Source organism: Liolophura sinensis, chromosome 11 (genome assembly GCF_032854445.1).
Source record: "Liolophura sinensis isolate JHLJ2023 chromosome 11, CUHK_Ljap_v2, whole genome shotgun sequence".
NCBI classification, from domain to species: Eukaryota; Metazoa; Mollusca; class Polyplacophora; order Chitonida; family Chitonidae; genus Liolophura; species Liolophura sinensis.
In genome coordinates this window covers 5,772,276-5,788,705 of record NC_088305.1, presented here as the reverse complement: position 1 = coordinate 5,788,705, position 16,430 = coordinate 5,772,276, and the positions used below count along the sequence as shown (strand labels likewise).

Sequence of the window (16,430 nt, the reverse complement as noted above, 5' to 3'; positions counted from 1 at the left end):
TCACTTATATGACGACGGCCAGCATTATGATGGGAGGAAACCGGACAGAGCCCGGGGGAAACCCACGACCATCCGCAGGTTGTTGCAAGACCTTCCCACGAAATGATTAAATGATGGGCTGGCTATCACTGAGGGTCACTGTCCATCTACTCTTTTTATTTTGTTCTATACCTATATAACCTATGTGGTCACTAATGCCTTCGCCGTGAGTTTAAATCCAGCTCATGCTAGCTTCCTCTGCGGTCGTGCCCATGGAAACAGCAGCCTGCGGATTGTTGTGGGTTTCCCCATGGCTGTGTCCGGTTTCCTCCCACTATAATCCTGGCTGCCGTCATATGAGTGAAATATTCCTGAGTGCGAATGAAATATATAAATAAGTAAAATACAACAATAAAACCCAACTTCAGGCTGTTTTCATAAAATTCCGCTTCATACAGTTTCCGGTAGGTATTAATCTGATCTTTGTCATCTGGTTGTACATGGTTTGTTTTTACTTTTATTATTGCAGACGGAACATGGAAGTGAAGACGACGATCGTTGTATCTGTTTTTGTGACGTTATTTTTAACTGCCCAAGTGTTATCCGCCCCTATGAGCGGAGAAGAGGTAAGCATCACGTAATTTTAGACCTGTGACTTGTAATAAAATCTTATTAACATAACCGAATTTTTATACCTATTTCTGCTTAAGTCATGGTTTTACAATGTAAGCATTCACACGAGCAGTTAGAATCAAACCCTGAGGTAAATTGGCACGAGACTGGATTTCACAAAATGCGTGCTATAATGTACCACTTACGACACTGTCGTTTTACTCTCCATGCTATAAACGACTGTATGAGTGGCGAGATAAAGTGGTGAGGGTGATATATAAGTGGAGAGACAAAGTGGTGAGACTGATGTATGAGTGGAGAGATAAGGTGGTGAGAGGGATGTATGGGTGGAGAGATAAGGTGGTGAGAGGGATGTATGAGTGGAGAGATAAAGTGGTGAGATTGATGTATGAGTGGAGAGATAAGGTGGTGAGAGGGATGTATGGGTGGAGAGATAAGGTGGTGAGAGTGATGTATGAGTGGAGAGATAAGGTGGTGACAGAGGTGTATGGGTGGAGAGATAAGGTGGTGACAGAGGTGTATGGGTTGAGAGACAAGGTGTTGAGAGTGATGTGTGGGTGGAGAGACAAGATGGTGATAGTGATGTATGGGTGGAGAGATAAGGTGGTGACAGAGGTGTATGGGTTGAGAGACAAGGTGTTGAGAGTGATGTGTGGGTGGAGAGACAAGATGGTGATAGTGATGTATGGGTGGAGAGATAAGGTGGTGACAGAGGTGTATGGGTTGAGAGACAAGGTGGTGAGAGTGATGTGTGGGTGGAGAGACAAGATGGTGATAGTGATGTATGGGTGGAGAGATAAGGTGGTGAGATGGATGTATGGGACGAGAGACAAGATGATAATAGTGATGTATGGGTGGAGAGATAAGGTGGTGAGAGTTGCATATATGGATGGAGAGATAAGGTGGTGAGAGTGTTGTATGGGAAGTGAGACAAGGTTGTGAGAGGGATGTATGGGTGGAGAGATAAGGTGGTGAGGCTGATGTATGGTGAGAGTGATGTATGGAAGGAGAGACAATATGATGAGGGTGATGTATTTGTGGAGAGATAAGGTGGTGAAAGGTATGTATGGGTGGAGAGATAAAAAGGTAAGGCTGATCTATGGGTGCAAAGATAAAGTGATGAGACTGATATACGGGGCCAGAGATAAAGTGGTGAAAGGTATGTATAGGTGGAGAGATAAAGTGGTGAGGCTGATCTATGGGTGGAGAGATAAAGTGTTGAGGGTGATGTATTGGTGGAGAGATAAAGTGGTGAGACTGATGTATGAGTGGAGAGATAAGGTGGTGAGAGGGATGTATGGGTGGAGAGATAAGGTGGTGAGAGTGATATATGAGTGGAGAGATAAAGTGGTGAGACTGATGTATGAGTGGAGAGATAAGGTGGTGAGAGGGATGTATGAGTGGAGAGATAAAGTGGTGAGACTGATGTATGGGAGGAGAGATAAGGTGGTGAGACTGATGTATGGGAGGAGAGACAAAGTGTTGAGAGGGATGCATGAGTGGAGAGATAAGGTGTTGAGAGGGATGTATGGGTGGAGAGATAAGGTGCTGACGTTGAGAGATAAAGTTGTGAGCGTTGGCCTAGTGTCAGTGTGTGACTGGATGAGGTGTCTTGTCTGGTGTCTTCCACATGATACTTTAGTGGCGGCAGCACTTTGGCGGCATAGACTCGCCTTGTGATAAGAAGACACAGTGCATGTACACACAACTAATGACTCATTTGACTGAAAAATTGTTAAGTACGACGTAAAACCTCAAGCATATATACACATATATGTACATGTACTTCGTTTTTGGAGTAAAAAAGTACATACGTGTTTATAAATCAATGATGGCCTGCATCAAACGGCATCGTGACTTTTATCTTAAACCCCCTTTTAACTCCATTCAGGCATTGTGAATTAATGATCCAGAGTTTTCATAGACTAGGTAAATATTAATGATGTATTGTGGCGGAATGCGCATCCCCTTAATCCCCCACAGGGATCACATGGCTTTCATCATAGGGGACTTAGGGTTACATTTACCGTGTTAACCAAGCAACTATGACTATCAGCTATACTCGATCAATATATGCTATAGCGTTGATATGAATTCAGCTTTGCAAAATTCGCCTGGTAGGCCTATATATGTATTGCTTTCATGCACTTGTGTAATTTTTAACCTTCTAACGGGAACGGGCCCTGGTCGAGTGGTTAAATATAATTAAAGACGTAGAGCATAGAGAGTAAAACCAGATCAGCGACGACATTGTGGTAGCTTGCAAATGTTCACAAGTAGCCGGTGAAATACGGCCGCATGTCAATTTACCTTAGCCAGGGTTTTATTCTAACTGTTCATGCAAATGCATAAATACTAGCAATTTACACGCTCCCTAAAGAAGCCATATCCTATGCAGAATTAGGTAAACAAAAATGCAGCAATGTTAATTCTAGTTTATTAGACGTGACTGTCGATTGCCTTTTAATGGCTAAGACACACGAGGTGGGAGTTCAAATCCGGCCTTTGACATGGAATTGGTAGATTTACCCACTCTCACTGCTTTTTTGTTTATTTATTTGATTGTTGTCTTATGCCATACTAAATACTATATGAAGAATATTTTAATATATACGACGGCGGTCTTCACCTCTTGTGGGGCCTTGGTAACAGTAAGCGATGGAGACGCTCAACTGGCCGTTTGCACAGTCTGGTGTTAGTTGAAGATTACTTGTCTTTCATCAATAAGGCGGCCATATTTGCACGTCTCATGAGCAAAAGTTCGCCATTAGGGAGCTAAAGGTCTGTGGTTTATCCCGAACCCGGCCGTTTTGCTCCACCCCCAAAAACTGGTCGCCATCATAATAGTTAAAAATTCTTGAGTCTTGCGTTAAAACAACAATCAAATAAATGAATAAAATATTAAATTCAACGTTTCTAGAAACATTGCAGAGTTTCTTTTTATTACTAAATTTGTAAATCTTATTTATTTATTTCCTAATTATTCTTTGATTAGTATTTAACACCGCACTAAAGATTTGTGACTTATGCCACTGTCGGTAATAATAAAGTTTCTATGGCTTACCTTGATTTATATTAATTTTAAACATCAGTGCAATTTTGGATTTCCAACAACAGATGCTTACACTATTACTTTTAAAACCAAACTGCATGAAATGACCTCCTTTGCACCAATTTATCCATGTACATAGCCAGTTAGAAACAAAACCCTGATTGAGGTAAGTTGAGAAGAGGCCGTATTTCACCGGTTACGTGCGACTATTTGTCAACTGTCCCACTTTCGTCGCTATTCTGGTTTAACTCTCAGTTCTTATGTTTCTATCCCATATGTCTTTAATAGCATTACAATGTAAAATGTGTCTGTTTTCTATCTGTTTGCAGGGTGAATCTGAAATATCCGCAGACAAGAGGCCGAAATATATGGATACAAGAGAACTTGAAGACGCCTTCAAAAGTTTGATTCTCTCCTCTATTCAAGAGGTGGGTATCGAGCGCCTGGCTTACAGCGTTATGGTGTGCCTAGTGTTACAAAAATTGCATTACTTATTTATTTATTTATTTGATTGGTGTTTTACGCCTTACTCAAGAATATTTCATTTACACCACGGCGGCCAGCATTATAGTAGTAGGAAACCGGACAGAGCCTGGTGAAAACCCATGACCATCCGCAAGTTGCTGCTATACTTTCACACTTACGGCTGGAGAGGAAGCCAGCATGAGCTGCACTTGAACTCACAGCGACCGCATTGGTGACAGGCTCCTGAGTCATTGTGTTGCCCTGGCGTGCTAACTCTCCGGCCACGGAGGGCCCCCAAAACTGCAGTAGAATTATGTTATGAAATAATGTCATTAACTGAAACACGTGTTCCTAACGTAGCCAGCTCATTGTAAAGTGGTTATTAAAGAACCCCGGTAGAACATGCAACGATCACATGTAGTGATGAATTGAGGGCGTTGTAACAGACGTTAGTATACCTGCCGTCAACCATGATGTACGGTCAGTAATAGCAAAATAAATTCCTAAAGCAACGTTCAGCGTTAAGGAAAGAATATAAAAGACATACATCATGGAAGAGTACAGCCCGAGCACCGAGGACAGCTTGATAGTTGGCAAATGGTCGCTCGTGTGTATGTTTAATTAGTATGCTGGCAGACTGGTTGCTGGCAGACCTCTAAAGTACGACCGGAGAGCAAGCCAGCATGAGTTGGACTTGAACACACTGCAACCGCATTGGTGACAGGTTTCTGTGTTACGGGAGCCTCTTGTTTACAATAAGCGGTCGACGATCCTGGTGTGTCAGTGTAAAGTTCGTTAAATACCACTCGTGTTCCACCAATATGGTGTGGAGATCTGAACGTCACTTTAGAAAGTTTACCAGTAACTTGTCAAAGCACGATGGTTTTCCTCGGATTTTATCCACTTCACCACCGTCGTGCAAGTGACAAGTTCGTATTATAGTAATGTGTTAATAGAACAATAATTAATAAAATGGATATACAAATTCAAGCGATATCATCTTCTTTTCAGCTGGTTGTGGAAGGAAAACTTAACTCCGAAATTTTGCCAAGCGATGAGGAAGCAAAAGAAGTAAAGGCCGACAAGCGGGGGCGACAGGGTCTGTGCTGGCGCCGTTCAAATGGCAAAGTCCGTCCTTTCTTCTGCTGGAGAGGAAGTAAGGCTCCTTATCACATTTTTTCTTTTTTTTTTAATGTACGTAAAAGTGTTCAGACTAACACCAACAGAATAATTTCAGGGAGCAAAAATGTTCAAAATCCCAACTTAGGATTTATCAGCTGAAAGCTGTTTAAACCATAATTAGTCAGAACGTTAACTGAGTTTCTCGGTAGATTTTGACAGAAGAAAATGAGTTCCGGAGAAGTCAGAACTATTCCTCGATCCATCCGCAGCTAAATCAGGGTAATTCCTTTATCCCGTTATCCCTTCGCTTACTGTGTGATTGGCAATGCATTTCTATGCTGTTAATCACTAGAATTTGTTTCTATATTTTTATACATAATTACTGTTGCAGTTATAAGAATCTAAAGGACAAAGCCTGTCACGAATGGTAACAGCGATAGTTCTCCTCAGGGATAGATATTGTCACGCATGCGCCGTGTTTTGCCATTATCTCGTAGAGCGTTAAAATGTTGTTACGTAATGTTATGTCTTGCGCGTTGTCAAAATTATTTGTCTGTGTGCAAGGGTGATGGCCATTAGCACTTCCGTCGAAGAGTTCCATCATCATCGGACAGAGAACTCCGTCTATATACAGGAATCTTGCGTGGCCCTGGATATTGTGGATTACCCAAAGTAACTGTCAGTCGTTACACTCAAACCTTTTCTGGGGTTTTGGAAATGTCGTCCCTCTTTCCTGTGCATGTCTCAGTAGTTAAAGGAAAAGACAACAAATAATTTTATTTTATTTAATTCGGCTGCCGTCGTATAAGCGACATATTCTTGAGTAGAATAACACCAATTGAATAAATAGATATATTATTTAATCTGAAAGGTGAGTGGAAACAGACGTAAACGGCCACAGTTATTTTGTTCTGATGTCATTCTGTAAGGCAACTTTCAATATGGAATTCGTACAAGGCCATGGCATACGCCATGTCAGAGAAACCGGACACAGCATGACGCGTCACTCGTAACAGTGACGTACAAAATATCATACGACAAACGTACGATAAGAAAATGTCGTACGCCGCTTTGTGAAAGATCTAGCAAAATCGCCTCCAGATGATACTTTATTACAACGAACAAACCATAAAAGACAGCATCATAGAGAGAAAAGTATGATAGCTGGTCACCCGTAGCCTGTGCAATATCCCCTCATGTCAATTTACCTCAGTTATAGTTGGTATGCTAACTGTTCATGTAAATGCTTGAATAGTTACAAATAGCGCACACTCTAGCACCATGACTTAAGCAGAATCCCGTGCACTTCTCAGATAAGACACTTTTATTGCATGATGATGAATGTCTACCTCACAACATACTGTTCAGTACATTCTTGGCCTGAGGTGATCTGAGATACTTTCAAGCTTTCAAAACCCATGATCATCTGTAGATTTTTGCCAGACCTTCCCACGCCCCACCGGAGATGGAGCCATGAAACAAATACGAATCACTTTGTGTAGATGAAATAAATAGTCCGTTCGCCTTGTTCATAATACGTACCTACACCTACACACGCCATACTTTCAACATTTGCACGGTCTATAAACCCCAGAATAAAAATGACACTTTGTCACAATTTACCCCCCAAAAAGTTCAAAATTCAAATTTTAAACGTGAATGCTTTAAAGTCCTCAGTATGAGCTCAGTTCTGGTCAGCATTTAGTAGGGTCCTACATTCTGACGCGAAAGCTTTGGAATATGCAACAAAAAAAACACACTACCATATCACATCAGCAGACTGGGCAGGAAGTGCTCTGTCAGTTTTAAGTCACGAGACCCTCTCTGAGGAGCGTCACCATTTGCCCTAACGTCGTTCGTGATCTGCGTTGAATCAGCCCCTAGCCCGTTAGCTAAATGATAAACAACGTCTGTCAGTAATTGAAGACATTAACTGTGCACTCCTCGGAAATGGCCTTCATTGATTAACTCCTAACAGAGTGAGTTGTATCACCGTGCGATTTCTGCGGAGCCCGCTGTCGCTTCACCGCTAGACGTCCCACTCGCATTCATTATTTACAGGCGGCCTAGGTGAAGTAAACGTAAGGTTTGATTATGGAAAGAATTCTCCATCTGATGACAAACGCATACAGATTTAGCTTGGACTAGGGGACCCAGCAGCTAAGAGGAAATGGACGTTTTCAGATTGGTGGATAACGTACCTTCCTCACAACTTCGGAAGACTGCCCCTTTTATTCCTTAAGCTCTTCGATCATCGAACTCTTTTGTGAGTTCGTCTTTTGCAGTGTTCCAAACACGGCACTAAAAGGAAGTTTGCATATGACGTAATCGACTCTTAATCCGATAGCTGTTGGTAGATTTATTTTCTGATCTAGCTTTAGCAGTCTGCTCACATGTGTCTGTCTCAGGCGGATTCATGCGGCTGAATACCCACTTCTGACTGGAATTAAAATCACTTTAAGCACATTCACGTTTAAAATTGGAGATTTGCAAAAATTTGGCCAAAACATGATGTTTTCTGTTAGGTATGTGGACAATGGGGTCTCTGATAAACCAAGTGAGGGATAGCTTGAAACAATATGTAAGAATTTTGTCTTGGATGGGGTCAATTTGTATTCGTTTGATGTAGACGTATGCTTGCAAGAGACGATTGGCGTGTTCAATTCATTTTCTTTATTTATTTAGCGGGAGTTTTACGCCGATGGAATTCATCCACCTCCCAGGCTGTGAATACGGCTCTGTCCGATTCCATTTATAACTGCCACGAACGTGTCACTTCTTTCTGCTGTGGTAGGACAACCTGTCAGACAGAACAAGATAAAAGTTTTAGCCACTTCCGACCTTTTCTGCAAAATGTTGAATGGGAGGACATTTAAGAGAAGCCACATCATTTTAAAAATCCTTTCGCTGCCTTCTTCAGCTTGTTTATAAATTCTAACCAAACCAGTACATGACTTGCATTCCCCGTTCATGTTCGACCTCAAACAAACGAAATTGGCTACATGTTATGTGCACTGGAGCATGCAAGGTTTTGGTAAGCGATCCAACATCTCCGCGAGAGTTTTCTCCTTGTATGAAAAACATCGATTAGAGCGTCGCCTAGTTTTTTGGCAGTTTTTGAGGAAGAATGCAGCTTTTCCCCTTCTATCTTTCTCTTTGTCTGTCTTCCCCTACTCTCCTGCTCTCTCTCTCTGACCCAGACGACACTCCTCCCTCTGACGCTAAGCGTGGGTCTCAGGGACTCTGCTACAGGAGAATCTCACAAAATCGCGTCATGCCGTACGTGTGCTGGAAGAACAGTGAGTACCTCTGGTGACGTCATCAGTTTATGACGTCACATGTGTATTTGGCATGCTTTCACACAAGATATTTTTAAACACGAGCACATTATTTTTTTTTTGGATTGAATATCTGCAGTCCTACATTTAAACAGCACCACATATTTATTCCTAGATAAAAAGATATCGATTTCTTAATGTTATGTAACGTTATTTAGTGTAAAAGTATAAATTATTAAAATGTATATGGTACTGTTTCTTCAAATGAAAAACAAAGTGAAATAAATCACACTAAAGAAAAGCATTTAAAGTAAATCATAAATATACGTTTGGAATCCCCGGCGTTTATTGTTTTTTCAAAAAACATTAAAACGAACCGTATCCGAGCTTTATTGGAATGAATTCTGAACTCACCGATTTTAAAACTAGCTTACAATATGGTAATTAAAAGTAGACCCAAAGTTACCCCAACCGTCCGAGAGGCCATTGAAAAGGCTAGCGTGTAAGATTTTTGTCTTTTATTTCGATATTTGCATCTCAATTAAACTCCGCCAAGTAATAATACTATCGTTACAAAATAAATCTGATGACGTTAAACACATTTTACCCGACATTTTGCAAGCTTTTTGTTACCTAAGTGTGCAGGTAATATAATTAAAACACTCAGACCTTGTTAGCAATATGAAAGAGACGAAAAGTAACGTCAGCAAACCTGAAACTTATAGTTTTTATTTGTGTGTGCACGAATGCAGGTTTGCGCAAGGGGGCGTACATGTACCATGCGTATTTTCGGTGTACCCATTGCTGGGTTTGAAGTTTGAAGATTTTTTCAGTTGTCAGAAAGACATGTTTTCTTCCTATCCTGATCCTTGTTTTACAATCACTTCACACTTTTCCGTCTACTTTCCTTCTAACCCCACCTCTCCATACACCTTTTAGATACTTCTTCCATGTATCTCGCCCCACACCTGTCCATAAATTTTCTTGCACACTTTTTCCTTGCTCCTTCAAAGTGTCTCACTTCCTACATTTTCTTGCACACTTTTTTATTCTTTCAATTCTCTCACGACACCATTTGCTCAACACTTTTCCCTTGCTCCTTGAAAGTGTCTCACCTCCTACATTTTCTTGCACACTTTATTTTTATTCTTTCAATTCTCTCACCACACCAGTTGCTCACACATTTTCCTTACTCCTTTCAAGTGTCTCATCCCAAGATCTGTACATTTTTGCACACTTTTTCCTCACTTATTTCATTTGTCTCCAACACATATTCTATAACTGTTCACATACACCATTTCTCTAGAACTTTTCTGTTCACTAACCCCATTTTTCTTTTTATCTCACACACCGCATAATTTAAAGAGAAAGACAAGTGGGGTTTTGGCGTGTATGTTCATCATAGACTATCATCGGCTTAACCACGCACTGGTCTGCCATGATAAAAGTGTTTGTGACAGGGATATTGCTGTGTAAGGATCCAATGATTTACCATGATAAGAGTGTTTGCGAGAGGGATATGGCTGTGTAAGGATACACTGATTTACCATGGTAAGAGTGTTTGTGACAGGGATATGGCTGTGTAAGGATTCACTGCTTTACCATGATAAGAGTGTTTCTGACAGGGATATTGCTGTGTAAGGATCCAATGATTTACCATGATAAAAGTGTTTGTGACATGGATATGGCTGTGTAAGGATCCATTGATTTACCATGGTTAGAGTGTTTCTGACATGGATATGTCTGTGTAAGGATCCATTGATTTACCATGGTAAGCGTGTTTATGACAGGAATATGGCTGTGTAAGGATCCACCGATTTACCATGATAAGATTGTTTGTGACAGGGATGTGTCTGTGTAAGGATCCAATGATTTACCATGATAAGAGTGATTGTGACAGGGATATGGCTGTGTAAGGATCCACCGATTTACCATGGTTAGAGTGTTTCTGACATGGATATGTCTGTGTAAGGATCCATTGATTTACCATGGTAAGCGTGTTTATGACAGGAATATAGCTGTGTAAAGATCCAATGATTTACCATGATAAGATTGTTTGTGAGAGGGATATTGCTGTGTAAGGATCCACTGCTTTACCATGATAAGAGCGTTTCTGACAGGGATATTGCTGTGTAAGGATCCAATGATTTACCATGATAAAAGTGTTTGTGACATGGATATGACTGTGTAAGGATCCACTGATTTACCATGATAAAAGTGTTTGTGACATGGATATGACTGTGTAAGGATACACTGATTTACCATGGTAAGAGTGTTTGTAACAGGGATATGGCTGTGTAAGGATCCATTGATTTACCATGGTAAGAGTGTTTGTGAGAGGGATATAGCTGTGTAAGGATACACTGATTTATCATGGTAAGAGTGTTTGTAACAGGGATATGGCTGTGTAAGGATAAAATGATTTACCATGGTAAGAGTGTTTGTGAGAGGGATATGTCTGTGTAAGGATCCATTGATTTACCATGATAAAAGTGTTTGTGACATGGATATGACTGTGTAAGGATCCATTGATTTACCATGGTAAGAGTGTTTGTGAGAGGGATATAGCTGTGTAAGGATACACTGATTTATCATGGTAAGAGTGTTTGTAACAGGGATATGGCTGTGTAAGGATCCATTGATTTACCATGGTAAGAGTGTTTGTGAGAGGGATATAGCTGTGTAAGGATACACTGATTTATCATGGTAAGAGTGTTTGTAACAGGGATATGGCTGTGTAAGGATCCATTGATTTACCATGGTAAGAGTGTTTGTGAGAGGGATATAGCTGTGTAAGGATACACTGATTTATCATGGTAAGAGTGTTTGTAACAGGGATATGGCTGTGTAAGGATAAAATGATTTACCATGGTAAGAGTGTTTGTGAGAGGGATATGTCTGTGTAAGGATCCATTGATTTACCATGATAAAAGTGTTTGTGACATGGATATGACTGTGTAAGGATCCATTGATTTACCATGGTAAGAGTGTTTGTGAGAGGGATATAGCTGTGTAAGGATACACTGATTTATCATGGTAAGAGTGTTTGTAACAGGGATATAGCTGTGTAAGGATAAAATGATTTACCATGGTAAGAGTGTTTATGACAGGGATATGGCTGTGTAAGGATCCATTGATTTATCATGATAAGAGTGTTTCTGACAGGGATATGGCTGTGTAAGGATAAAATGATTTACCATGGTAAGAGTGTTTGTGACAGGTTTATTGCTGTGTAAGGATACACTGATTTACCATTATAAGAGCGTTTGTGAGAGGGATATGGCTGTGTAAGGATACACTGCTTTACCATTATAAAAGTGTTTGTGAGAGGGATATGGCTGTGTAAGGATCCACCGATTTACCATGGTAAGAGTGTTTCTGACAGGGATATGGCTGTGTAAGGATCCACTGCTTTACCATTATAAGAGCGTTTGTGATAGGTATATAGCTGTGTAAGGATCCACTGATTTACCATGGCAAGAGTGTTTGTGACAGGGATATGGCTGTGTAAGGATACACTGATTTACCATTATAAAAGTGTTTGTGAGAGGGATATGGCTGTGTAAGGATACACTGATTTACCATGGTAAGCGTGTTTGTGTCAGGGATATGTCTGTGTAAGGATCCATTGATTTACCATGGTAAGATTGTTTGTGTCAGGGATATGGCTGTGTAAGGATCCATTGATTTACCATGGTAAGATTGTTTGTGTCAGGGATATGTCTGTGTAAGGATCCATTGATTTACCATGGTAAGAGTGTTTCTTTCGGATTAAGTGCTGCCATACATTTAATCCGTTCCACATCGTCCTAAAACTCAAATATTTAACGCTCGTTATAAAGTAAACTTACTGTGACCATGGAGATAGGATATAACCTCCGTGCTGTGACTGAACGAATCCGGAACGTGAATACTGGCCAAATTTTGCCAAATTCGTTGACTGAGATTGGGCTTTAGGTATGTATGTTATAAGTGTATTATGAAGTGTATTATATTTGGCTGGAAATGTGAAGCACGGCAGCCGACACACTCTGCCTCTGCATAAGCTATATGAATATTATTCAGTTCCAATATTACTTCCACTTCGACCACTGGACTTTGTACCGGTTTGCCGAAGTATTTTATTTTTTGACTAACATGGGTGCCGTCACTTTTCACTCGGAGCATAAAATCAGGTGTCTTTCGACGGAGCACAGAATAGACAGTTTCGAAAGGTCTGTCGTGGAGAGACAAGGTTCTCTAATAAATTACGTCCACAAAAATAGTTCGATTTTTTTTTAGAATTTTTTCATGCTTGTCCTTTTGGGACTGTTCTCGTCATCTAAACATTCAAGTCCTTCAAGCGGCAAGATCTACGACTTTGGCTTTCTCTGGAAGAGCTCGTTTGTGGAGGGTAATAACACATGACTTTTCAAATACACATCCATCAATCACTTCCGGTGAGAAACATGGGACTGAGCACTAACATTAATTGTGGGAAAATTTACGAAATCATTTTGCGTGTCTGTAAGGAAGAGTCAAATGACAATTCCAGGTGTATGGTATATATATGTTTAGACATTCAGTAAGAAGTGACTTATATTAGGATTAAGGGTACAGGTATATTCTTTTCAACTTCCACTATTCCTCCAATTTATTTCGTTTTGGCAAGTTCACAACTGATCATGTCTCTACAAGCACAGCGTGATCGGCATGCTGTCATTATATTGGCAGCATGACTGGTTTTGTGTGAACTACTGTTCGGGTGATTTTTATCACAAGGTTCCATGATCCGATAGGCTTTGTCGTCCGTGTTCGTCAAAAGGCCTACCCAGTACTAGTGTTTAGTAATCCCCGTTTTCCGATGATCCTTCCCCCTCATTATGTGTCGTATAACGATTGTCTTTAATCATGACTAATGAAATATTAACTCTAAATACGACAGTCGAACTCGCTGGCAACGGCGCCTAATGGTTAATTCATTGGCTTGATTACAGTAATTAGTCAGAGTAAACTTTGTCAAGTTTGTTAAAAACATTGTTATTGTTGCTATTGTAATGCCTAAGATAATTCATGCCGTTCTTTTCAGTCCATTCTACATTGAACTTTATTTTTTTAATTTTAATAAAATCAGTTTCAGTTTATCAACGTTATTTTACACGTTTCTTTATTATTATTAATTTTTAATAATATCAGTTTTAGTTTATCAATATTATTTTACACGTTCCTTTATTATTATTTTTAAATTTTAATAATATCAGTTTTAGTTTATCAGTATTGTTGACACGTTTCTTTGTTATTATTTCTCTCTTTTTTTAAATTTTGACTGTTTATTTCCTTTTTTGTGGTTGTCTCATCTTAACGTGTGTTCCATTGTTGTCGTTGTTCTCATTGCATGCGTCAGTTCCTTATAATTAATCATTGTCAATGGCGTTCACGAAAGTGACTTAATTGTCTAAACAAGTTCTGATCAATACCATATTCTCTTTATTTTTTCAGACAAGTAAACGTTCCGCCGAAAAGTGAACCCCTTACAGATTTTACGACAATGCCCTCGGGACTTGGGATTAGTTTGGGAGTTTTTCGCACGGACAGGGATTTGTATCGTTATTGTATCCAACACATTATTGTATCTAACCGCAGTTGTTTCCTAATTACATTGATAAGCCAGTGCGGATTTTCATTTAAGGCCACTCCACGTAAATGAGAAGGTTATGACGATTTTCGCTTCAAAAGAGGTAGTAAATTAAATTACTACGCCAGGCAGCTTACCGTTTGGAACATCTGTTTGCATCACCGTTTTATTTCACTTATTTATTGACGATCGTGTGTCTCAAGTTAACTCGACGTTGTGCAATTTATATTCACTTTGCTGTTCTTTGAATACAATGACGCGATCTATTCAAATCTGGCAAGATGATTCCAGAGTATGTATTTCAGCTACAAGGGGTAATGTGCAAATACATATAATAGCAAAAATGGAGATGTGTTTTTATCACCTTGTATCAATAGTATCACCTTTCTTATTATAAAACACATGTAGCTAAGTGTTCGTCTATTGAAATGATACAGTATTCTGTAGTTCCACGGAAAAACTTTATTCTATGTAGCTCTTTGTACACTGACGTTGACAAAAATGTACCCGTATTTGTTTGAGATGTTTACCTTCAAAAATGTAAAATAAAGTTTTGGCGAGAAAATATAGCATCACTGCTTCAGCATTTTTGTACTGGGTTGTAGTCACTTAGAAAACGGGTCCTGGATTTGGACAAATGTGAACCAGACGGAAACTTGGCTTTACTTATTTATAAACCAAGCCAGCTAGCCTTACTTTACTTAGTCGTGAACCAGAAGAAAACCATACTCTACTTAGTCGTGTACTAGGCGAGAACCTTATTAACTTAATCGTGAACCAGACGGGAACATGACTTGACAGTCGTGAACGAGTTGGAAACTTCACTTTACTTATTCGTGAACTGGGCAGGAACGTTTCTTAACTTAGTAGTGAACCAGGCAACAACCTCACTCCATTTAATTGTGAACCAGACGGTAACCTTCCTTGACTTAATCATGGGACCTTCCTTTACACAGTCATCAACCGGACGGGAACCTTACCTCACTTAGCCGTTAAACTGGCGGGAACCTTACTTCACTTAGTCGTCAACCAGGTGGAAGCTTTACTTCACTTAGCCGTCAAACTGACGGGAACCGTATTTCACCTTTGGTCTCAATATGGTAAAAAAGATCTCCGCAGAACCCAAGGTTTCAAATGCATAATACCAGAGTGCAGAAAGATTCGAAAAAATAAATCAAGCTATTTTACTCCACAGCGCGTATTGTTCTTTCATCCGACATACACTAGTGCTTTGGGTTAGTGTTTTTCTTGCTTTTAAACGTTCTTGGTGCAGTTCTGCGTCTGTTTAATTAATTTAATGTCGACTTGAGTGATTGCTTGATTACTTCAACGATTCGAACATTAGACTGTTCATAACATTGGACACCTCGGTCCTTGTAGATACCTGAGACCAGACGCGACACTTTACCCCGTCTCAATAAAGATATCTGTTCTAAGAACCGACTCAGCATTGCGAAAGCTAGACACTAAGAGTTAACTCAGAGTCCAGTAGAAACCAAGAGAGCCATTGATACATGTCTAAGTGTACAAAAACACCGATAATTTGACCGAACGAGCCAAAACGCAAAGTTAAGGTCTTATTGTCCATTGTGTTCGGAGTTTGTCTACATTGTACCTACATTTTAACTAAATAGAGTGCGTCCACTTGTGTATAACGACACTGTATTACTCTAAAGGCAAACAAAACACAAACGGCAATTATATTAGACATGTTCATGAAAATAATTTGATTTAATTTTTTTTTCGAATTTTTTCAGCCTTGCAAATCTTTCAAAACCATTTTACTCGGATGGAACAATTTAAAAAAAAATAAACTAAACTATTGTGCTTGTCACTGTTTAATTGTCTCTCACGTGATACAAACTACATATGAGTGTTTTCTTTGCCTGTAAATGAGAACACGTGGTTCACGTCATTTCTCTGACACCACAATAACAAAGAGCGATTGTTTCTGCTTCCCTGAATGGCCGCAAGAGGGCGCTGTGCCGCTTAGATATTTTCTCAGTATCTGGCAAAGTGCTCAGTAGGCAATTCTTCCCCTGTTATTTCCAAGCAAACCAGTAGTCTAAAGGCAGTGAGAAATTGTCTGTGAGGTCAAAATGACGTACATGTATGTTTCCTGGAAACAGTAATAATTTCGCCATTCCAATGAGCCGCCTGCGGGTGGAATTGATCTTATCAACATTATCATACATTATTTATTATTTTCGGAGGAAATACCTGTTGAGCCTTTATCGATAAAAATAAAGCAGAACATGTTTCTTTTTAAAATTAGATTTGAAATTTG

The 16,430-nt window shown here is 39.8% G+C and overlaps 1 protein-coding gene across 2 annotated transcripts in view; it reads left to right on the top strand.

Moving 5' to 3' along the window:
* Positions 1-14,700, top strand: part of LOC135477971 (uncharacterized) — a 29,836-nt gene extending 15,136 nt beyond the window's left edge. The window contains exons 2-6 of one of the 2 annotated variants that reach the window (XM_064758208.1): positions 509-605; positions 3,994-4,092; positions 5,141-5,285; positions 8,452-8,550; positions 14,008-14,700. In XM_064758208.1, the coding sequence (XP_064614278.1) occupies positions 516-605; positions 3,994-4,092; positions 5,141-5,285; positions 8,452-8,550; positions 14,008-14,015 (441 nt within the window). In that variant the 5' untranslated portion in view covers positions 509-515 and the 3' untranslated portion in view covers positions 14,016-14,700. The remainder of the gene's footprint in view (positions 1-508; positions 606-3,993; positions 4,093-5,140; positions 5,286-8,451; positions 8,551-14,007) is intronic. The other variant, XM_064758209.1, reaches the window with a different exon arrangement.
* The last annotated feature ends 1,730 nt before the right edge of the window (positions 14,701-16,430 follow it).